General features: G+C 39.3%; 2 protein-coding genes across 2 annotated transcripts; both read right to left on the bottom strand.

The window, feature by feature from the left end:
* Nucleotides 1–5,458: 5,458 nt before the first annotated feature.
* hoxa11b (homeobox A11b) lies at nucleotides 5,459–10,540 on the bottom strand. Its single transcript, XM_072509418.1, has 2 exons — nucleotides 8,990–10,540; nucleotides 5,459–7,761 (listed from the first exon to the last, which is right to left on the bottom strand). The coding sequence occupies exons 1-2, from the start codon at nucleotides 9,636–9,638 to the stop codon at nucleotides 7,529–7,531; spliced, it is 882 nt and encodes a 293-aa protein (XP_072365519.1). The 5' UTR covers nucleotides 9,639–10,540; the 3' UTR covers nucleotides 5,459–7,528.
* A 10,170-nt stretch (nucleotides 10,541–20,710) lies between these two features.
* On the bottom strand, nucleotides 20,711–23,139 carry hoxa13b (homeobox A13b). The gene is made up of 2 exons (XM_072509417.1): nucleotides 22,428–23,139; nucleotides 20,711–22,030 (listed from the first exon to the last, which is right to left on the bottom strand). Exons 1-2 carry the CDS (start codon nucleotides 23,074–23,076, stop codon nucleotides 21,786–21,788), a joined length of 894 nt encoding a protein of 297 aa, XP_072365518.1. The 5' UTR covers nucleotides 23,077–23,139; the 3' UTR covers nucleotides 20,711–21,785.
* Nucleotides 23,140–23,798: the final 659 nt, after the last annotated feature.

Here is a 23,798-nt window from a genome sequence, read left to right as displayed (position 1 = left end):
TTAAAATAATGAAGACGAGAACTTGTCCCTGTTGAAATCAAGCTTATTTTAACTTAATCTATAATTCTAAATGGTTTGTTAAAATTGCCGCCACCGCAATTCACTGCAGGGAAAGCGGTGAGTAGTTTTGGAGACACTTATTGCTCAGAGCAAACACAGCATTGTGTTAAAACAGAGAGAAGCAAATAATGCTGTTTAAACAATCATTTAACAAATGCATTCCAACAGACAGGAATGGGGAGTGGAATCAAAAAACAGGGGTGGAAACCTCCTTTACCATTGTACAGCAGGTCCGATTAAATATAAAATCAGACAGAAATAACGCATGAATGGTGAACGCGGGTTGGTATGCTAACATTAATCCCAGTAAATAATAAAACATATTTGCTTTAATCGATCAGCGAAGATGCTTCGAGTCAAAATATGAGCACAATTCATTTGTTTTACTTTGACCGATTTCAGTTCAGCAATTTAACTTTTTCTGTCTGAATGTGAACAATGCACAACATTTCACAAGGTGAACGTTCTAAATGTGAAACTGAAGGCTGGCGCTCCTGGTGAAAATTACAATCATTTACACATCATTTCATATATCAGCAACAATTTCTGTCAATCCAGCCTGCTCAATTAAAAACTTTTCTAGCAATTCAAAGTAAACTTTCCGATGGAAATAGTGTGGGGGGCCGTGTTGTCAGAGTTGAAACTCTATTATCTAGGCTGAATAGAGCGAATTGTTTCCTCTGCAGTATTGTGAATGGCACGTTGATACGTCTAGATTTTTTTTAAAAAAAAGAGAAGTCTTAACAACGACTCGGACCAAAGAACACAGGTGAAAAATGTTCAAATTTGCAGAAAGCACGCAAACAAAACACAAGAACATAAGCAGAGAAAGCGCCGACACGCTCACATATACCCTTCCATGTCGCTTTATAATTAAAGAGATTTTGATGGGATTTTGTTGAAATACCGAGCGGCTTTCATTTATTTGCAAACGTAACTTGATGTTAATTTGTATAATTTACAGTCCGATCCACGGATTCTCATTTTATTTGGCATCATTCTATGTAAATTAGTGCACCGCTTGTTTTTTTGAAATCCGCTGACAGAATTGCTCACAGGCTTTATTCCCCCCCCCCCCCCCCCCAAAAAAAAAGCGGCGATTCAGTCGCTTAGGCCACGGTGAAGGTGACGCAGCGGGGGTCAGGTCGCAAACCAAAAGAATGCCCATGTTATGTACCACGTAGAAAATAAAGTCCGGGCGTACAATATGCAATTACAACAAATTTCTCAGATTAGTCTCCTGTGTCGAGCTGCAATGATCGGAACGCGATCATTCAATAGTTTGCTGTCCCAGAACAAAGAAGGATTTGTGGTATCAATACTCAATCTAAAGTCACTCAATAATCTAACGGAATGACAAATGTCTTCGAGCAAGATGCCGCGTAACTTCTTCAAATATGAAGTGCAGGCATGCTACTTCTGTTTAATATATAGGTTCAATGATCCAGAATAAAGTCAACGTTAACTTCTCGCTATTACACTTCCCTCTTCCAAACAAAGAACCTACTGTAACCAGTGCTCTCATTTCTGTTTGCAATTCACTGCTTTAGAAACAAGGCTGTCCTTTAGCAAAATTCTTTTTAACGTGCATTGTTATTTTGCTTGCAGAGTTCAGTTGTTACACTGCGGAAGTCTGTCTGCAAAGAAACGCGTGTGGGGCTCGAACTCGAAAATGTATTTGAATATGAATGATTACAAAACGTAGCGAGCTACACAAAATGAAAAACGGTGGCAATGCGTTTTCACTGAAAAAGCGAAAGAAGAAATTAGCTAATCTAAAAAAAATCGATGAAAGTGCAATTAACTTGGGGATGTCTAGACGCTTCTATTTTCCGAACAGTTAAATTAAAGCTCACAGCGGCAGGTCGGGGGCTAATGTTTGTTCTTTAGTTCCTCTTACTGTTTCTTATTCATTCCTCACTGCTGCAAAGTGTTTGCAATCTCACGTGCAAGATCTTTACTGTTTCTCCGGCGTATTTGGGGATTTATCCAGTTATACGATGATGCACCCCTAAACCATTTAACGAGCCGTTTAATGCTTGCATACATTTTAAATGTTGTTATTTTGGCAATTGTGAAATGTGAAACGCTTTTTGGAACACCAAGTCCCATATTCCGAGCAAAAGTAAAGGGAGATTGCTGTTGGCGTCTCTTTTTAAATATACAGCCTTTTACAAATAGGCTACCACTGACAATGTGTGTTTGTCGTGGGAGCAAACACGAAGATGATAATTGCCCGCAGGAACAGAGCCCTATTATTAGTTTTTTTTAATTAACTTCTGATCATCAAAATCGTTTAGTTCCACAATACCAGATTAGACTTTTAACAGCAAGGATACCCAGAATGAAACACTGGTGTGCTCTGTGCAAGTGCTGATCCTAAACCCAGAGGGCGCTGTGACCTGAAATTGCCTCAGCTTCTAACTCGGATGCATTAAATATTGAAGTTGTGCTGATTCTTGATGGGAATATGCTTCATGACATGCACCGACCACTAGCTAACATTTTATTAAAATAACAAGCGCGTAAGAATTGGAAGATGTCGTTTTTGTCACAACGTCTAAAACAAAGGGATAAACTGAGAGGGAGAACATATATTGCAAATATACACTCTAAACATTATCCAGAATTAGAAACAAAGTCAGTTGCAATTTAACGAAAGCAAAAAAAATTGGTGTAAACCCAGACGAAAATTCAAATATAGCTTTTTTTAAAAAACAAACTTTTTACTAGATAAGCACGGCCACGTAAACGTTCACAAGTTTACACGCAAGCACACAGCGAATAAAAATACATTATGTACACCTTTACTTCCAATGCATACACAACAACTCAACGTAATAATAGTTGTCGCATGTAGTTTGTGTAATTTTAGCTTGGCCATTTATTAGAGGGACGCGTTATCGAAAGAAAGGTTCTACAGGACAAATTGGGTCTGTTTTCCTGCACATATAATTTAAGACCAACAAATATAATGTTCAGAACAAATTTGTTTCAGAATGCCACTTAAATCGTGTTTACGTTAATGAATAAATCCAGAACTAAAATTAAGTTCTGTTAAATGTTTTGCTTTATTGAAGACTATTGTGTTTCGATTTTAATGTCTTTGTTAATTAGCTGCCCATATAAAAAAAAAACCATAGGACACTTGAATGAAAAAATATGCAGAAAAATATTCTGTAAATATAGATTACATGCATTTCTGATTTAAGCGTTTAACCTCGTGTGATGCGTGAAATACAAATAAGGTGGTGTCTTGTAGAATTAAAAATCTTAAAATTGCAACAAATGCAATGATTCTTTAAATTTAAAAGTTAACTTTTAACTGAAGGGAGACAACATAGCCCGCTCTGGCGTACAAAGGGAAAATCGCAAATTAGTGCATCAGGCAAGTCCAGCGATTCAGTTTAAGTTTTAACTTTGAATCAATATTTTTAAAACGCATGAAAAAAAACGGCAGAATGGATTATTTATTTAACACGACAGTTGAATGTTTTTCGTATCAACGGGAGACGCACAAGAGCAGGCAGCAGACAAGTTACAGAAATGCGCAGTATATTGAACCCCAATACCAAGACCAACGGGTGTGTGTTTGAACTTTATCTGAGATTTTAAATCACACATACGATTATTTAGGGATTCGAATCCTAAAAATACAAAAAGCCCTGATTGTTGAGAAACAAATGTAATTTAACTTTTCACATTAAATTGTAAGAACAGGAATGCCAGGCTGTTGTGATAGATAGCGTTATAAAAGTGAAAGTGTGCAACATCATGCAACGACAGAACGTGTAGGAGTAAATATAAATATAATGTAAAAGCTTAATTCCTGAATCGAACCATTTTTCCATGGCCAACAAATCTGACGATAGACATTTCATATTGTTACTGTTATAAAATGGTTTACCGTAAGTGTTTTACTTAAACGGTAAACTTTATCGGATTGACTATGCTACATTTCAAAATTCCATTCCAGTCTGCTGTGAAATGAAACCGGGCAGTTCCCCTTTCCCAGAGGAGTTTCCGACGAAATAAAAGAAAATTCAAAAGGAACTTTCAGCCCTCCAATCTTTAATTGCTACATTAGCTGAAACATAAAATCTGAGATATTTATTTCATTGACACCGGTGTCGTAACATTCATCAAGCGGGTTGAAAAATCTTTAAACTATTATATGGATTTGGGTCGAATAAAACGTCCATGTTGTGTCTACATGGAGTCTACTCACCTACCTTTGTTAGCAAAAACGATTATTTTGGAGCTCTTTTGGGACATTCCGTGCTTGTTGGATTGAATTTATCTTGCCAAGTTCTTCAGCATTCGATTCGCATTTAAGAAACGAACATATTTCTTTTGGAACTCGTGCTTTGGAAAAACGATGGACCAAGTATTTCTGCTTATGGATTTTTCCTGCCCTACAGCGGCTTTGACATTGATCTAAATGGCGCCACCATGTGGACTGAACGTCCTTTGAATTAATTCATTGTCACAGTTCTCTGGTGCGGCAACACGAAAACGGAGAAGGAATCGAGAAAAATATCCGGCATAACAGAGCAGCTAAAAACGAATTATTAGATAAGGTTCGCCACAGTTGGAATTCTAAATAGATTGCGGTATTCTTGGAAATATGCAACGGACCACATTAAACAGGCTTTATGGCTTGCCCGGCAGTTAGTAACCACAGCAACAGAGACGATGCTGTGTCATTTGCTTTGAATGCCACAGCCCCTTAATCCGGCACAACGCTGATCTCAACTCCCTCTTCCACACAACTAAAAGCTACACTCAAATCTTTATTCGCGGCCGGTATCATTCATGATTAAAGCAACCCCGCAGGCAACATTAAACTTCCATGATACCAGATTGTAACTCGCTTGGAACTCTCAATCGCTTAAAATTTGTATCGGGTTCCGGCTATCTCCGGTGGGAGTCTAACCAGTGTGTAGAAGCTTCAGGTCTGATTATCCCCTCACCACCCGCCCCCCACCACCACCCTCCCTCGCAACAAGGTTAGAGGTGACGTCCATGGCGCAACAGAAGTTCAAAGCCAGGAAACAAGCAGGAAAAGAGAATGCAAACTGGCATTAAAAATATTGTAATACAAATGAAAGCTGTAACAGTTGGTGCTAAACCAGATCCCTACAAACCCAATCAAACGCAGTGGCATGTTTGCCAATCGGGGAATTAAATTCGCCATATTAACCGAATTGCAGGGTCAAGTTTTGCTTTTACCAGATAAACTTATGTTTAAGGCGAGTTCTGGCAATTCAACCGGTTTTGTTTCTGTCAAATTGTGTTCAGTTCTGCCATTGAGAAGCAAACTGGTGTTGCACTGCCCAAAGTCTAATTTGAATGTCCAGGTTTTCAGAAAATAAACTAAAAAGCATACCCATGCATGTAGAATGATGTGGAATGTTATCCAGCTTTTAATGATTGTTTATTACGTACATGGAATGCACAATAATACAGCTCTTTGCAGGTGCTTTACCTTTCGCCTTGAATATCCGGCAAAGTTGAAGAAACCTACATTGATCGTCCTCAAGAAAAAAAAGCAGATTTTCCGCCGTGTATCCCACTGTGCACTCTCTCAACGTATACATGCAAATCTTACACCCTTTTTGTCAAACCGATAAATATAAATTATATACAAATGTTAAGCAAATGTCGGCATCACATTTAATTAAACAGCATTTGATTAAGACCTTCCCTTCAAGGAATTCGTGATTCTTTTCAAAATCTAAATGTTTAATGTAAAAAAAAGGCACCACGATGTGCGGTGCAGATTCCAGCCTCTTTAATACATTTCAGTGTTTTGCAGATTAATCTGAAATTACCTCCAAAAGAGGCAAAAGCAAACACTCGGCCACTGTCATCTGTCATTTTATGTGTAAGTCCAAGGAAATCGCCTACTTTCGTGAGGGGAATGACGGAAATCACAACGAAACATTTAAATTAAATTGGTATAATAGAGAGAACTATTTTTAAAGGCTGGTATACATTATCAGGTAACGGGTAGGCGAGAGTTGTACAATGCGGCCTATAGGTATATCGGCCTCTAAAAAGATTATACGGTGAAGTACAGGAAATGTTACCATTGTGCAATAAAACACGTATGTGTTCAAGGAAAATAAGTTTCTGTCTTTGGTTCACACGGATTAAGATGGCTTCGATATTGTAAGTACTGCAAACTTGTCATCTCGTGAAGGAATCCGTGAAAATAATAGATGCATGAGCAGCAGTTTTTAAACCCTAATCCTATTTAAAACTGTAAATACACATTCATACTGTACCAAAAGAGCGAAATATTTACAATACTTTGTGCTCAAGTATGCCATCATGGGTAGTGTCTCCTGTTTGAAAAGTTAAAAGTAAAAACTGCATTTGCAAATTACGACGCACAATATGTCAAGTACAAGTAAACACTCACGGATTGCTTCAGCAAGCATAAAATAGCCTGTTTTCAAAAATCGCATTATCCAAGCTATGTTTTTAACGGTAAAGTGTTTATACAGAGAGTACCACGGCAAAAAAGGTACAATCTTAACATTCGAAACAGAATTGAAGCACACTTGCTTATTTTGGTGGCGATTATGAATTTAACACAAAAACGCCTTTGAGTCTCATCAGCAGCCATCTTATGAGAATGAAATCCAGGTTGGGTATTTACATGCATTCTCTCCGTTTGGGACAGTGAAGGTGGGGTGGGAACTAGTCATCATTATTTATGGGGTGAAAAACACGGATTTATTGTAGAGATGCAGGGTTTTATCTGCCTTTCCTATCGACAAGTTTCAGTGTCCTAAGCGCTGATGAGCAGGCATTGTTTAGAGAATTGTCGCGCAAATTTCCCCCCTTTACGGAAGGTTCAGTTGCAAAAGCACGAGGCTGCTTGTTACTCATTCTAATTGAAAATAAAATATATATATACCCAATAGTTGTGATTGATAGTGAGCGCCACTGAAAGCGTCCTAATCTAAAGCATGCGCACATTTTATTACTTTGTTTTTATATTGCAGCTGGTCCACAACAGTCCACTCGTTCTCCTCGGGCTCCCATATACAGGTCCGTGTTCACATAGAAGCTGCATTCTTCTTAGAATTAAGACAAATCTGTTTCGCTGAACTAAATCCAAACATTCACCTTGGCACCCCAACAATAATCTCTTGAGACGCCCTTTGTACAAAGCATGGAGATCACACGAATGAGGATATAATAGTGTGTGTGTGTATGTGTTTGTGTATGTGAACTAAACGATGAACATTAATTCCAGTTAGTTTTTTTTAAAAGTTGAATCTAGACGTCCCATTTAGTTTTGCAAAGTTGTCCGGCCTGTCAAAACTGTACCGAAGTGTCTGCTCCCAAACTCGAACTTGAGTTCTGTTTTACCTCTGCATTCTGCCCTGGTCGCTTTCTTCGTAGAAGGCGAAGTTAGGAAGGAGAAATGCCTCTTTGGAATCTCAGTCTAATCTCAAAGCAATGGATTCGTGGTGTAATATTGAAGGCGGTCCCTGTTTAACTTCTTTTCCTTCATCCTCCTGTTTTGAAACCAAATTTTAACTTGCCGGTCGGTTAAGTTGAGCATCCGGGAAAGTTGCAGCCGCTTCTCTTTGTTGATATAAACACTGAAAAAAAATTCTCTCTCCAGCTCTCTGATCTGGTACTTGGTGTAGGGGCATCTCTTTTTGCGTGTACGCTGGCCACCTGCAACAGGTAAACAGCACGTTAAACTTTGATCGTTGGAAGTGAAGGGGAACCATCATCTTTCCCATGCGTTATATATGCTTTACTGTGAACACATTCACTGAGGTTGGGGGTTATTGGGTGGCTGTCCATAGCTCCTGATTTTCACACAAGTGTCTCCCCCCACTCCCACCCAACAGTGCCAAAGAACCCAATTGTTCGCTAAAGCGTAAACACCTCTTTTCATTCATATTTCACCAGTCCTTGGGCAAAAAGATGGCTGCCTCGATCTGTATTGGTTCTAATGGTTGTGGAATTGTTAAGTTGAAGCTGGAATACTCCCGTTCCAATGATGTACTTCAAAGTTACAAATGAGCTTCCCGCAGCTTTGGACCAGCAGCTACACGTTCTTTTAGAAAAGGCAAAACGTTATGTCTCAAAAGGTGAACCGTTCGACTGAGCGTGCATTAAACCCAGGAAATGGGTGAAATGGAGGAGAACAAAAAAAGTGTTATTTTATCTGAGGAGTTCAAACTAAAACTGGGGAATGGGAATCTTCAGCTAGGCACTAGGAGGGACAATCAGTTCCTTAGGGGAGGGGGGCTTAATTCTATAGTCATTCTACGCTGTAAAACTCAGCATGCAGCAGCCTTCAGGAGCAATATTGCAACATTGAGACTGACTCGATCAAAAGTCCAGCTATAAAATGCGATTATTAAATAAAATACGGCCACCCGGCTCTGAAATAAGTTTTTATGATGGAAAGCTCCACGCTAGAGGTATTGCAGTATTTATATAGCTGTTAAAAATGTCACTTTGCCACATTATGTTTTAAAGCGGTTACTTATGGAACGGAATACAACCTATAAATAGAGTTTCTGTGTCAACACGTGTGTTTTTATAGAACTGCTGAGTGCATTAATATACGCAAATATCGCAAGCCGCTAAAAGCCAATTTTCATAACTTCGCAACTAATCCTAAAAATGATCAGAATTTCTAACCCCAATCTCACTTTTTTGAGGTGCTGCTGGACGTATTTTAATGCAGCGATTGGCTGGAGTTATTTCACGGCCAATTTCAGAGCTGAGCACGTGATCCTGTCATTTATATAAAAAAAAGTTTTGTTGGGAAATCTACAGGCCATCCATAAACCCTCTTATATGCTTATAAAACAGCACATAAAAATTTTAACAGCAGCGCGCGAGATCGCAAAACTTTCCCTCACAACTGGGCTCTGACTCTACCTACTGGAGTTGCTGCCTTTCTCCTCATTGTTGCCGGAAGAAGACTCCGGGCTGCTGCTCCCGGGGCTCGTCTCTTTCTCCACGGACACCCTGGAAGTCTCCGAACTTGAAGTTGCCGCAGACGGCACTTTATCCGGACTCTTCTCCCCGCAATACTCCGACTGCTGATTCTCACTGGAACCGTAGGCAGTCTCGAAAAACTGATCAAATCCTTGCGGTAGGACACCGTTCCTGCCCACCGGGTTGTAGAAGCTGGAAGACGCGTTGGAGCTGGGGTGATAGACGCTGGCGCTATTTTTCATTAGCATCTCGCCCATAGTGCTGGCAGGAAGACACTCTCTGTGCATCAGCTCCTCTGCGGAGTAGCAGTGGGGCAGATTGCCCCTGTGATGCCACTTATTGGAAGGATCGATGGCATAGTCTCTGAAGGTAACTTCTCGCACAGGTTGAACCTGGGGGATATTGGACGAGTAAGAGTATGTCATGGGGCGAGACGCCGGGGTTTGGGGTAAAAAAGAAGGCAGGCTGGAGAAATCCGGACCCGAGACATAATAGGTGCAGCTAGGCAAATAAAGATTCGAGCCACAAGAAACCCGCTCATCAAAATCCATCATCGCTTGCTTGGGGTCCCCTAGCGCAAGAATAGCTTGCATTCGCCCAGCTAAACATGGTCCTTAGATGCTGCTGCCTCTTTGAAGCTGATCCGCGGAGTAAAAATTTGGAAACGTAAGCTGACGTGGAAATGTATCTCCATACATCGCAGGGACAAGCTAGTCATGTGACCAGATGCCTGGAGAAATTGACATGCATCACTTTGGATTCCCCCCCTCGTGCCAGGAGCGCAAAGCTCTTTACATCTAAGCCCTGCACATTTCTAAAGTGGGGAATGAAAGCTCGAATAATACTGTGAAGGTGTTCAACCTTCACACCAGAGACGCATTTGGCACATTTACTTCACGTCGCTCCAACATACTGATTAGAAGCGAGGGTGGACGTGGAAATAACACGTAACGATTTCCGCAGTGGAAATGTAACAAAAACTGTATATTTTCCAGACAGCGCGGATTGTGACCTCTCTCACATATATTGGTGCTGCCGGAATATTGGTCGGCATTTTTTATTGGCAAATAATCCCATTTGCTTTCTCTTTTCTTGCTATTGTAATGTAAACAAAAGGTGCAATAGACACAGTTCGCCTCCACAGAATTTGTGAAATGACTAATGAATAATGACTAAAGCTCTATAGGAAATGTGTATAGAACGACGAGAGTGCAATCTTTAAATGGCTAAATTCTGCTTTATGCAAAATAATCTCCCTATCTTGTCTGAAGAGGATGAGAGCACACAATGATCTCGAGACCACACTGAGCCGTGGAGACGCAAAGTTAGACCGCTCCACAAGTTCGACCTGGATTAACGCTTGTTTGCGTATTTGTGAGTGTTTCCAAATCAATATTAGGTCATTTCTCCTCTAAAAAAAATTGAATACGTACAAATCTGACAGATGTGTGAGGTGCCTAGGATGGTTTTTAAAAAAGATTATCATGCTGCCGCTTGCTTGTTACAAGCGGGCATGGTCACGTTCAACTCCATCACATGCAAACCCTCCGGCTTCTCAGCAAAATTAGATAAACCACTTATCCGCTTAGGTGGCCACCGAGAAATATTAGCTTCAAAAATCGCAATGCGCGGACCAATTCTACATTTCAGACAGAATTTGTGCGAATGCGTTATTCCAAAACGAACACTTTCCCTCACTGAAAATAAGTTCAGGATGAACAGCCAGACGTGGCCAAAAGCGGATAAAAGGGATGTTGTTTTATTTGACATTTGCCATGGGTGCATTTCTCTCTCTCCATATTTCTATGAAGTGTCAACAAGGACAACTGAATAAGCACCATATTCGGATTTAGTGCAGGTTGAGATGTTTTTAAAAAATAGTCTTAGTTTAGCGAGGGTTATATTCATTGAAGAACAACCAATAAAGTGCATTTTATTTCGGCACACTATCTCCGTGTAGCAATCTTTATGATTCAAATACACGCGACGCGCCTTGCGAGGAATCCTGATGTGTCGAAAAGAATGGGACTGTAGAAAAAAGCTGAAGTTAAACTTTGCCTTAGGATTGGTCACAAATTAGCTTTTTGATGTTCCAAAAACAACTGTGCAGCGCCAAAACAAACAGGTTTCCTGGGAAAAAAGGACCTTTGCCATCAACATTTGCCAAGAAGACCTTCCATGTAAATTAAATTCCACGCAGTTTAAAAAAATTCTGCACTAGGAACATTATTGGGTAAGGAGTTGACAATTTAATCTTGCTTTTCCAACTCTTTCGTTACATAGAAACCAATGAGATGTAAAGTCTTCAAAGTTCCTGCATCAAATATCTTATTCATTTTTCTAACCTACTTTAACTGAATTCAAACGCTATAAAAATAAAGCCAGCGCCCAATTCAACAATTTTAGACCCCGAAACCACTGAGAATATTACTATAATTTGATATCAGCACATTATTTTATAATCAGGCTTTGTAATATGCATTATAGAGATTATTATGCAGTGCAGCCATCGTTCATTACACTGACCTATAGAATTTGCATGGCCTCACTCCTAGTTATTTAAAATCTCGTTAGAAAATACATTTATTTGTACTAAACAGATTGGCACAGGAAATGCATAACACGTGAGTCGCTGCAAATTTAAATGTTTAAGAATAAGATATAATTCAAATAGTGCATTATGGTTTTGTAACTGAATAGGTACACTGAGCGAACTTCGTGTTCAGAATTACTGCAGGGCGATGCAGGATTTGTTTGAAGGTTTGGGATTTTTGGGGAGAAAGAACATCCGAAAGGCAGTGGCACCATCTGTCGCTGTACGAATGGCCAAATTCCGACACATGTACAGTTGTCTTCATAATATAATTAAATACAAGGCGCCTCTGAGAACCAAGAGCGGGCGGTTTAGTTTGACCTGCGGTTTTGTCAGCAGCTTTGACAACCAGCTTCACCAGAACCCCGCAATAGACATTATAGCGGACCAGGGGTAAGCTGAAGACGCCACCTACATGGAATCCCTGACATTCCCAGCTAACGCGAGCAACCAGGCGCCCCCCAAAAGAGACAGGGACGCGGCTTTGTTTTGATAAAACCAGGCTGACTTTTAGGAAGAGTAAGGCTTATTTTTTTCTAACTGTGCATTGCGTCTTTGCTGCGCGTTCAGCAAAATCTAGTTTCTTGCCTCCGTCCTCTCGCTCCCACACGGGTGCACTCTCAGTAAATATGTCGCGGTGTGTTCTATCTAGTTTGCCGCTGATGTTTCAAAGGCAATAAGAGAAAGGGACGCGTGCATCGATTTAATAGCCACCCAAAACGAAAAGGCAAGCCGGCGATGGCGCTTTCGATTAAATAAAAGCCGATACATTAGCCCAGATCTCTTCACTACCTTAATGGCTTCGCCATTTTCTATCCATCTGCATTTCCCAATTAACAACCCTCTATTCAAGGTTCGCTTTTTTAATATACTGTGACTCTCAAATACCGCTTCTGGATCAAATTGACTCGTGTCGTCATTTTTAGCCTTCACTCGTATACTTATTTCCAAGAGTGGGTCATGTAAAACTAAAAGAGATGTTTCCAAAGATGTAATGGCCTACCTTGTTGCTGTAAGATCAGGCATGCATTGCAGACATTCGGTTGATATTCGATGTGAATCAAATGTAATGTAAATACAGACGTTTAAGGAGATAGTGAATTATTGCGACGCAGGCTATTTTCCTGCAGGAGTCCAACTCCACGGGAGGGCTGAGACCCGGATGAAGCAGAATTTCTGCACACTGATCTGTACTTCGAAGCCTGGTCGCTAAAAAAAAAATCAGAAACGCAATCGGATATAAAACTATTCTTAAAGTTTGAAAAATAAAAAAAAACAAGCATTAAAATAAGATTGTTGTCAGAGAAATCCTTCACTTGAGTTATTTGACAGATTTGCAGTTTAAGGGCGTACAGCCTGCTTAACATTGAACTTCAACTCGGCAAACTGCTGCACAAGCCTAAGAAATGTACTTTAAAAAAAAATGAAAGCTGTATCGTGTGAACTCAAATTGAAGCCACATTGAAGCTTCAGTCAAATGTTCATCCAAGAAAAAAAGATAAACATTTGGACGAGCCCAGTCGACATTTGCTAAGTCGATCGTGTCATTAATTGTAATGTAATGAAGCAGTGAATTAAAATATAATTGGTCGTGCATGGATTCATTCATTCTAAACTATCACTATCCACCAGTTAGAAGTTGATAACTATATTTGTGGCCAATAGATGTTTTTATTGTCACCCAATAGGTAATCAATACGGCATGAAAACGGCCAGCCATATTGTTCTTTGCACATTTTTGCAGGAATTTGTATTTGTATTAGTTCTTACCAGGAATTGCACTGCACATTGTTTATCGCAGTGCAAATGAAGGCACATACGTCTCAATTGCCTGAAAATGCAAAGGCACTTAACTGTAGTACCCCCAAGCCAATTTTCTAACGTGGAATTATTTAACTCATTGCTACACCATCACTTTTTGAGGGGAAAAGATTGCAAATGAGAAGACCATCTCCATGGATAAGTGAACATAGACATTTCCTGATCAAGCCTCTAAATATAATATGGGAAATTCCACTGGGGTTATTGTTACATAGCAGTTGCTGCCCTTTAACGGAACCCCTCCACATTGTTGCAATACTTTATCACAATTATCAATTCAAACATTGGTTGACTTTGAAACTAGTACGGCTGCGAGTATTGAAACATTCATATATTTTCGAGGCGACATCATTCCACGTTTTGAAATCAATGGTGTGAAATAAAATAAACTGCAAACTAAAAGCCTTGGAGGCGTTGATCGTGGGGGTGGGGGAGCGCTAGTTATGTGTTGATGTGGGGGGGGGGGGCTCTGCAATGATTTGATTTTCCCCTGATTACCCCTCAAAATATTCACGAATCTCAGAATCCAAACTGCAAATATTGGCCTCAGCAAAGTGCGTGTCTTTTAACGAAATCCCTGCGTTTGTTTTATGTGGGTGGCTGTTTAGTAGCCCTGCTCAGTGGTAAGGACAAGACAACGATTGCTTGTCGGCCATTTTTATGCCGAGTGTCTCGGAAATTTCGCAGAAAGTTCATTCAAGAGAAAGTACTTCAAGAAACGAGCACCTTACTGAAATAAGAAGGCCTTGTAATGATCAAGAGCGTGTTTCTAATAAGAATGAAAGGACACCCCAAGTAATAATAGGGATCGCCTTCAAATGAGTCACATTTGAAGATGGAAACTAATGCCAGAGTTGTATCTTATTGTTCCATTGTTATATTCTTTACTGGGCCACAACAAATGAATCAAAATGATCCTGAAATGAGAGATTCTACATGAAGCACTGTGATTTACAACTAAGCCAAATTAATACTTTAAATTTGTTTTTCTGATACTCCCTTTGTGCCCCATAGCTCAGTAGCAGTCTCGCAGGGGAATGCGTATTTAGTAAGGACTGGCATGAATGTAACACGGTTTGTAAATTATAAGCGAACATTTTACACCTTTGAGAAATTTGAGAGGACCGATCCTTCTTTCTCTCTGAAATGAGATACCAGACTACAAGTATATGCCAGGATAGTTGTCTGTGTCTGTATGTAGGCATGTGCAACTAGGAATGGGCCACATTTGTTATTGTCAGTATGTACTCCTTCCATTCCTGCTTCTTTTTAGCTGCTGCACATCTTCCCAATAAAAATTGTTGACATTATTTCGGGTATTTTATTACAAAGTTTGGTGCAACCATTTCAATAATTTCCGCAATCTGGAGCCCAAAATGTTAAGCTGCCCAACATGTCACGTGGAACACGGGGCGTCAGTGCCTTTTTAACACACTGCATGACCAAATAGACGAGACATTAATTAATCCTGAGCCTACCCCTCTGAATAATTTAGGCTTGGCCTTCCTAATACCGGTGTTTTGTTTACAAATGCTCATGAACAATGCTCCACTTCCCGGCATTTTTGAGGCAATTGCGTGCGGTTTCATTTCGAGCCGAAAATCCCGTTCACACTTTTATACGAAATGTCAATTTGAAGATAAATTGGGAGTTCAGGTCATGTTTTTGAACTTGGTGTGCACTATGATAAAAATAAAATGGAGCTATACCCTTCACTGCGGCAACTCAGGGCCGGGATTCAAAGAAACAGAATATCAGATTGGAACAAACCCAGTCATAGTCAGATGGTGTTTTCGGCGGTGTTTCCTTTCATGAAAACAGACACTAAAATACGGTTGTATGTTAGTAGGACCCTCTCCTCGAATGAAATGAGCGGCAGGCCAAGCAAAAACGAACATTGCATTAGCGAGAAAGGATGCAGAGATTCACTCGAAAGGGCCGCTTTTGAACTTGGAAGATCTTTACTTTGAACTTGGCTCGAAGAACACAGCTTGGAATTTCAGAATGATCGTCAGTAAAATATGCTGTACTCACCTCCAAAGATAGCAAACATTGCTACCGGAGCAGGCGAACTATTTTCCTGCATGTTTCGGATAGATTCTTCCAGCTTTCTAACCCTGAATCTTGCAGAAACAGCCGCTGCTGCAAAATGCACAGGTGCGGTGTGTTCCTAAAGACTTTAAAAAAAATCTTTTCAGTGCCCTGTGGGCGCACTCACATGAACGCAAAAGCGGCAGTCTTCTAATTGCACCCAATCTCTGTCAGGTTAGCATATCCCAAGCCGTGGTGTGATGCCGTTGTCTCCCAGATGAACATTCAGGACCCACACACGTCGCATGTGTGCGCACTAAACTTGCAATGTGACAATATGACTGAACCCCTTTCAGCTGAAAGAGCATATGGAATAACAATGCAATACTGAATTTGTGTTCAATGTCAACAAGAAAACTAACCGCGACTGTGTGCCAGAGGAGACAGCGAGAATTGCATTTTAATGAAAGTTACAATTAATGAATTGCATGCGCGTCCTTTCTGATACTTTATTAATGAGTTATGTAAATTGCTTTGGATGACAGTGACTCAGAATGCGGTTACATATATTTTATGATTGTGGGACTTAATAAATGTTTTGAGGTCAATGGGCAAAGTTCAGGTGGCGATATGCTGCTTTATTTTTTAAGAGTGTGTTTTCACATAACTGTCAAAGAATTTGCCACTGGAACGTATATTGTGTCTGCTTATATCTGCCCATGTAGAGCCGGAAAACTAACGTTTTACTTCTAATTCATTAACTATTAGAAACAAATCACATTAACACAGGAGCAACATCCATTCTATGATATTGCGTTCTGCAGGCAGAGAAATAAATAAGAAATTAAGCGTGCTCCATTGAAGAATGAAAATGTATATTTTTTGCTTTCGTGATACACAATCATTATTGCAATCTCAGACTTGGAGGTGTAATTACATATGATGTTTGACTTTATGTCTACATAGAAAGTCCGGTAAGTGAAATGGATGGATGTATAATTTTAAGGAAGTCTCAAGTTCTATATTATACAAAGTGTATTAGGTTGCATTCAAGGATATTTTTAGACGTGTGATATTATATGTTAAGTGGAATTATAGTGGTATATATATGCACAGTTACCTAGAATATACTCAAGAATCTTTGCAAATACTCGCAGTTATTTTTTTTTAGATTTAGATTCAGATCTAAAATTTAGATTTTAGGTTTTTAGACTTAGAAATGAAATATATTTCCCCGCGAAATGCAACAAACTCTAATAGATAATACTTTAATTATCCTTTGTTTTATTTTGTAAATTTAAGACTAATTACTCAGATAAAAGTGAAACATTGCATACACAAAATGTCCCGTGGCACAACCTGCCCTAAATATTATCTCAATTGTTATTAGCTTAATGTCGTGTGTGTGTTTGTGAATATACGTATGTATATAAATATTTAAACAATCTATGTGGCAATGCGAAATGAAACCGTTTATTACATATAATATACAAGCATGTATTTTGCCTGTTTACTTTATGTATATGTAAATGCACATATATATCAAAAGATATTTATATACATCAATTAATATGCACACACAACGTTAATATTCGCAAATATACGTTGGCGGGTATGTGTAAATTCAATGTTTGAGGCTGCATTAATGGCCTTAGTTTTTTTTAACATTTCCGCATTTGTGCTTTATTTTGGACACACATCTAAGTAGGTCACCTGTGCTATATGCATTCCTACATATCTAATTTCTGAAGGGTTAACTTTTCCGACCCATGATGTCTTATCTAGTGTACTCTATTATTGTATTGCAGGTATATTCTATTCTTCATGCCAGGAAAGCAACGAGTCAATTACAAATGTACATCCAAGCAGATCTGATTTAAATGGAACCAGATATATTACGAAGAAAATCACTCCATTTAATAAGATATGTTCGATGCGGCTAAATAGCATTTGGTTACATATTTTAAAGTAAATTCACCAATTGCATAAGTTGTCTGGCGAAATTTTGTTTTAAAAATGATAAAAAGCCTTTTTACAAACGTGTATGTGCTGTTATTTGGGGGGCGGGGAGAGGTGGTGGGTGCGGATAGTATTAAACATTCACTTTAAGCAGCCCGTGGTTCATCCTCGAAGTCAGGTCAGGACATTTCGCTAAATGTTGGTTTGCAGTAATCGCACTAATCATTAAATGCAGACTTCCATGTTTCCGATTATTAAGAATATCAGGTTTTGAATAAATGTATAATATAATACGAAGTTAACATGAAACGCAAACACATAATCCGTGTTTTGCAGTATATATATTACAGTATCCTACAATGATTGATTTTCAACCTCTGAAATGAATGTATGACGGCAACCGCGTGAAAAGAAGCAAAATAAATCAAATGAACTATTTTTTAATCACGATAAATAAACACATCAACTACAAATTAAACAATCACTCCAACTTCATTTACTGGAAACAAAGGCACATGGATGTGAATATTTTTATTTTTGTTTCTAAGGAACTGGAGTTAAAACTAGCGAAATGGAATTCAAAACGACACAGAAAGGCACTTCCAGGTCTTAAACGCCTGTCGACAGTGACTTCTTTGTTTCTTTTTCTAATGTTGACTGATACACCAATAAATAATAGGTAATACTATAATTATAGATAATTCAGTGCATACATTTAGTCCCTAAAAGTTAGCTTAATAATGTTTCATTTGGTGTATTTGTATCGCAATATGATGTATCTTATAACATTCTAAAGTGACATATGCTGGCTTGTCGGCGAGTGCGGCACAGGAGACCATTACTGAGGCCGTTTCCAGAGCGAATTCAATGATCCAAATGCATTATTGTTTTTACAATAAACTTGTTTAATCGCTCATGATCGCCACTGTACTCATAAAAGGTACGTTTATTTACTGTAAATAGAGATTCACAGTTCAGGATGGATGCATTGGCACAGAACGATTGGCAGAATCGAAAGCTCAATGATTATGTTCGAGAATGTCTGTTCCAATTGATTGCACTTTCTGCTTTGCTGCCCTTACATCATGAGGGTAACATTGACAATATGATTAATTTCACTCGAACCGTTATCTTGCAATAAATTAATAACACGAAATGACTCTAGTAATCGGAGATGTGCCGTTGACTGCTCAGTCTCATCTTTTACCTTTAGCTTATTTGATCTAAAGCCCAAGAACGACAAAAAAAACAGGCTGAGAGAAGGTTCTGCACTGGATGAGCCTCTTTGGAAAGCATTGATAATTGCCAGCTCCATCTATAAAACCAATCAACAATGGTTACCCCTAACTAATGAACACTGGTTAACTACTTTTCTTCAATTTCCGTGCAAATAGAAATCTTACGATATACTTCGACTCGGTGGATCTAGAAAACAACGATATTGGACCATTAGACCTGCCTTGAACAGAGAGAATGTGGGTGGTTCTCCTCAAATACTTTCCAACAAATATTTCAACGGATTTTACTAGAGGGTGGCCTGATTGGCTCGAATGCATCATGTGATGAATGTAGAATTTTTTAATCCCACCACATTTTGACAAATCAGCTTTCATTTTTGGGATTGACATCTCCCAGTTTGCGGTTTGGGCTGTATTAAGAACACAAGGGAGAATAAATGAGTTAGCAGTGATTAGAAATAAATGGAACAAAAAATCTATTGTTTCCATAAGCAACTCGCTTAAGCTGGTCGCAACTAATAAGTGCAAAGAACGCATTTTTACAACATCCACGCTTAACACAGCACTGTTTGCACGTCTGTGGGATTTATCTGTAATTATGTATTTTTAAACGAATGTTTGTTTGATGCAAATATACAAATGCAGATGGAGGGGTGGCTAATTTCTCCAGAAAGAAAACGTTTTGGAATTTCGCATTCAGTTACCCACACGTTATATTTGCGATGATGTATACTTCATAAATATCTAGGTACAGTTCTTAAGATCTCGGCTTATTCCCAGCCAAATTCCATGATACCACTGGCAGGAGAGAGAAAAACAACTAAGATACTGCCTGTGAAGTGCAGCATGCTGAAATATGCAACTTAATGATCAGGAGAGTGTATAGGAGTATGAACGTTAATTAATAAACCCGACCAACAGATTATCAGGAGCAGACAAACGAGATGCAGATAAAGACAGAGAGGTAAAGTGATGAAAGAATGAATGTGGACGGGTACGTATATAGGCTGATCAAATATATATTTCTAAAACGTCGTTAAAGTAAAACTATGCATTTCACAAATATGATCGTGGTCAACTTCATCTGATCAGTTTGGTTACTCTTAGCTATCTTAGAGGCTGAAATTTAAACCAACATTAAACCATTAATGTGCAAACACGTCACCCTAGCCCCTTATTTATATTGATTCTACACCTTCGGGCTTGTGATCCTAGTGCACCACCAGAAGTTGGTGATTATTTTTGAAGGTTTTATTATTTATGATAAGCAAATGATTCCTGACGAGCCGTTGAAATGGGAACATTTTAAATAATTTCTCTGAGCGTTTCCACAATTTAGACAATGGATAATTAATTGTTAGTGTCACTGACCTACATGTGACGGTCCCAGTTCACCCGTTGCTCTTTTATTGTTGAAACAATTATGTTTGGTTTCTTGCTTGTTCAAAGCCCGTATATATGAATATCCTCAGATTTAACAGTAGATGGCGCGCTTGCTCTACCAATACACCCCATGACTATTCATGAGCTGTTAATAGTCAAGGTCAAAGACTATCTGTTTTCGTCAAGGTCAAGGTTTAAGCCCCCCTCCTAACGCCCTGCCTACATATTAAAACGAAAGGGAGAGCTTATATTTCCAATCAGAATATGGAGAAAATTTATTGCCTTTAAACTTTCAGCAGAACCTAATACAAACTTAGGGATATACTTCCAAAAAGCGTTTCTATCATAATTATCGTGATACGTTCACTGGTTTCGATTAAAAGCAGCGGGGAATATTCTTGGATGCCTTTAGCTCTCAGTAATTTTGTTTTGAATATTTCTAAAACTTTAGTAGGGAAGCATGATTTCAAGATATTTTAAACGTCTAAACCAATGGCCTGGATGACATCAAGAATAAATCTAGCTGGTCCATACATATTGCTTTACATTTTGTTTTGAAATCTGTCAGTTGGCGTCATGCTTCTTAACAAAAAAACGACGATGTTGTTTATGAATATCTTTTATTCGTGAAATAATTTGTTGTAATGCAAGTAATTCACTAGATGAAAAAAGACAATAGGGTATACAAATTAAACAGCTGCATAATAATAATGCAAGACATTTTAATTTCATGATTATCATTCGTGATTTATTTTTTTAACTATTATTGGTATATATTAACTAAGCAGGAGGGTGCATGCAGATATAATAATGCAGCATTTAAAAAAAATACAATTGCAGGCAGATGTTATCATCTTTAGGAAGAAAGCTGTGCGCCTTAAGTCTGCGTGGAGACTATTGCTATGTGAAGTGGGTAATATAACAAGCAGACAGAGAAGACTTAATATTTAGTTCATTTACACGGGAGGGGGTGATTCTATGTTTGCAGACAGATTTTTCTTCCGCTCTGTAGAAAATGGCAATCTACTCTGCTATTTAATTACGAGAGTCTGGATGCTCCTAGATATATACAGAAGACGAAATGCAGAATGCTAGAATAGTACGTATTTACTTTCCCATATACACTGCTGTTTAGAATATAATCTTCTTTCTACCTGTACATTAATATCTTTAGAGATAGCGCATCCCATCCAAAGAAAATGCAGTGCGTAAACATACATTTTATTTATACATTTCACGATATATCCCATAGTTTACCTGAGGAAAAAAAAATGATCATGCACTCTAGCGTTTTGCTAACCTGAACCTTTCCAGCAACACACATTTTCTTTAGGTGCTTAGATAACGTTTGTGTGAAGGTACTGCACAAATCAAATTGGTACATTTATTCTCGTGAGGTGACATCGTTTTATGCAGTAGGCAATCAGCCCCGCATGTTTTTTACATTTCAAAATAGCAACACGTTCGAGTCTTGATTAATGGGCTTGGTTTACTTTTGCTGCACATTAGCTTGCTTTAGGATAATCTTTATACAATATCTCTCCGAGGGATTCACGTGTGATTTGCCTTTTTTAAAAGAAAAAGCAATGAGCAGACAGGGGGAGAAAAAAAATCTAGCATCAAGAAAATGAGCTGTGGTTGGGTTTTTTTTCTTCAGGCTGAAATCAGTTATTTTTTTTTCCAGATGAAGTCCGCACGTTTCTCGGATTGTCGCACTAGCTGTTACTTTTCAGTTTGGTCAGAACTTTCTTTTCTTTCACTCGTCTGTTTTGAAACCAAATAGTGACTTGTCTCTCAGAGAGGTTTGTTGATGCCGATATTCTCCTTCGTTTGTCCTTGGTGATGAATTTATTGGTGGCATATTCCCGCTCAAGTTCTTTCAACTGCACTTTGGTGTAAGGCACTCTTTTCTTCCTCCCACGCCGAAAAGAACTCGCGTCTGAAGGATGCGAAACCACGTCTGTGAAGAGAGAAACACACCTTATTATCCGTGGCATTGAGCACCGGTCACCGGGCAAAGCACGGTAACTGACGCCGGGGTCCAGATCACCATTGCGCCAAGAATATCGAGTGCACTTTTTGCAATGCATTTTACAGCAGGAGATATAATTCTGAACATGCGTGAGAGTTGAGAAGTGGTTATGAAAAATCATGCAAAAATAATATTTAGCCATTAAAGTTTGTGGTAACATAGCAATGCTGGTAGTGCGGAATTACGCATGTGATTTCTGGCTGCTAATCTCTGTTATATATTATCTCAGTTACCCGTATGTATTTACACACCGGAATGCTTTGTTCCTTCCATTGTGTTACTTTCTCCTGCGAATTGAAAGCCTCTTGTGTTTCTCTATACTTACCTGGCAGGCTTGATTTCCAGAGGTGGGTAGCTTGGGGTTGCTCTTTCGAGCAGCAGACTTGCCCGTTCCACCCATTGGTAATAGCCCAGGGCTGGTAGCTCTCCATGGGTAACAATGTTTCATGTCTCGGCTCCCCCGGAGCGCTGATGGTGGGGACCACAGGTACATCCAAGTAGCTGGGCATCGGTTGGTATGGCCCCGCGTAACCTTGGTAGAAAGCGAACTCCTTAGCCCTGGAGGTGAACTCCTCGCCGGCGGACGTGTCCATGTATTTGTCGGCAGGGTAGCCAGACAAGGAGGGGGGCTGAGCACACGACTTGATGCTGCTATGGTGGCTCATTCGGCAGGGGTAGTAACTGCTCCCAAAGTATCCATAAGGAAGGGCGGCACTGGACGAAGTTTGAGCAGCAGGACAAGGGCTGCACTGTTTGACAGGTTCAGCAATGCCAGGGGCTGGCACCTCACTCGACGAGTAGGCAGAGCTGGGGGCGAGGGATGCTGGATGAGCCATCAAATTCCTGCATTGATTTGCTGTGAAGTTCCCTCCTGAAAATCCATCCATGTTTTTATTAATTTCATCCAAGCTATTGTCGTAGACGAACATCACCGTGTCGATCCAGCGGGGATGAAGTATCACGGACGCTGTCATATCACGTCCACCATTGAGACTAGTGGCCGTTTTAAAAGCCCCTAAGACTGAAAAGAGATACTGAATCTCTCAGACTTAGCAGCATTGACGCGCCAGTGTCGCTGGAACCTGCCTTTCCATTGGCTGCCACGTGCGCACGTGATATGCAAAGCAGATGATAAATACATGAAGCATAAAAAGGTAGATACTCCATTAGTTTAATCAAGGAACGTTTGGGCATTTACGTGAATGAGTGATTGGAATTAAACACATTTACTGAAATAACGAAAAACTAACAGCGCACAAAATAAACCAGTACTGCATGGGCGTCGGGTTGGTGGCGGTAAATGAAAACGCATGGCCAGACTGAGAAAGGCAATATTTTGCATGTACACAAAACAAGACGAAGCGAAAACTGCTGCCTTTTGCAGGAATCAAAATGAACAATTCACACAATTGGAGGCTTTACCACATAAACCAGTTGAAATTTCGGCAACCGATTATTTGTGAATTTGATCATTACGCCTGCGTTTGGGGTCACTTTTTCATAAAGATTTATACAATTCTTTTTTATTTTGCAATCTGTACCTCTGATCAATTAAAGTACACTTTCCGCTAAAAGAATTGTCATTTCAGCAAAACCTGTCATTCGGATGGGCTAAAATGACACTTTCCCCGGCTTTTTCTTTTTGCATTTCGCTTCATAAATAAAACCTCAAGGTGCTTTAACCCAATGAGAAAAT

Source organism: Scyliorhinus torazame, chromosome 6 (genome assembly GCF_047496885.1).
Source record: "Scyliorhinus torazame isolate Kashiwa2021f chromosome 6, sScyTor2.1, whole genome shotgun sequence".
Lineage (NCBI taxonomy): Eukaryota > Metazoa > Chordata > Chondrichthyes > Carcharhiniformes > Scyliorhinidae > Scyliorhinus > Scyliorhinus torazame.
This window is presented reverse-complemented; position numbering and strand designations above follow the sequence as displayed.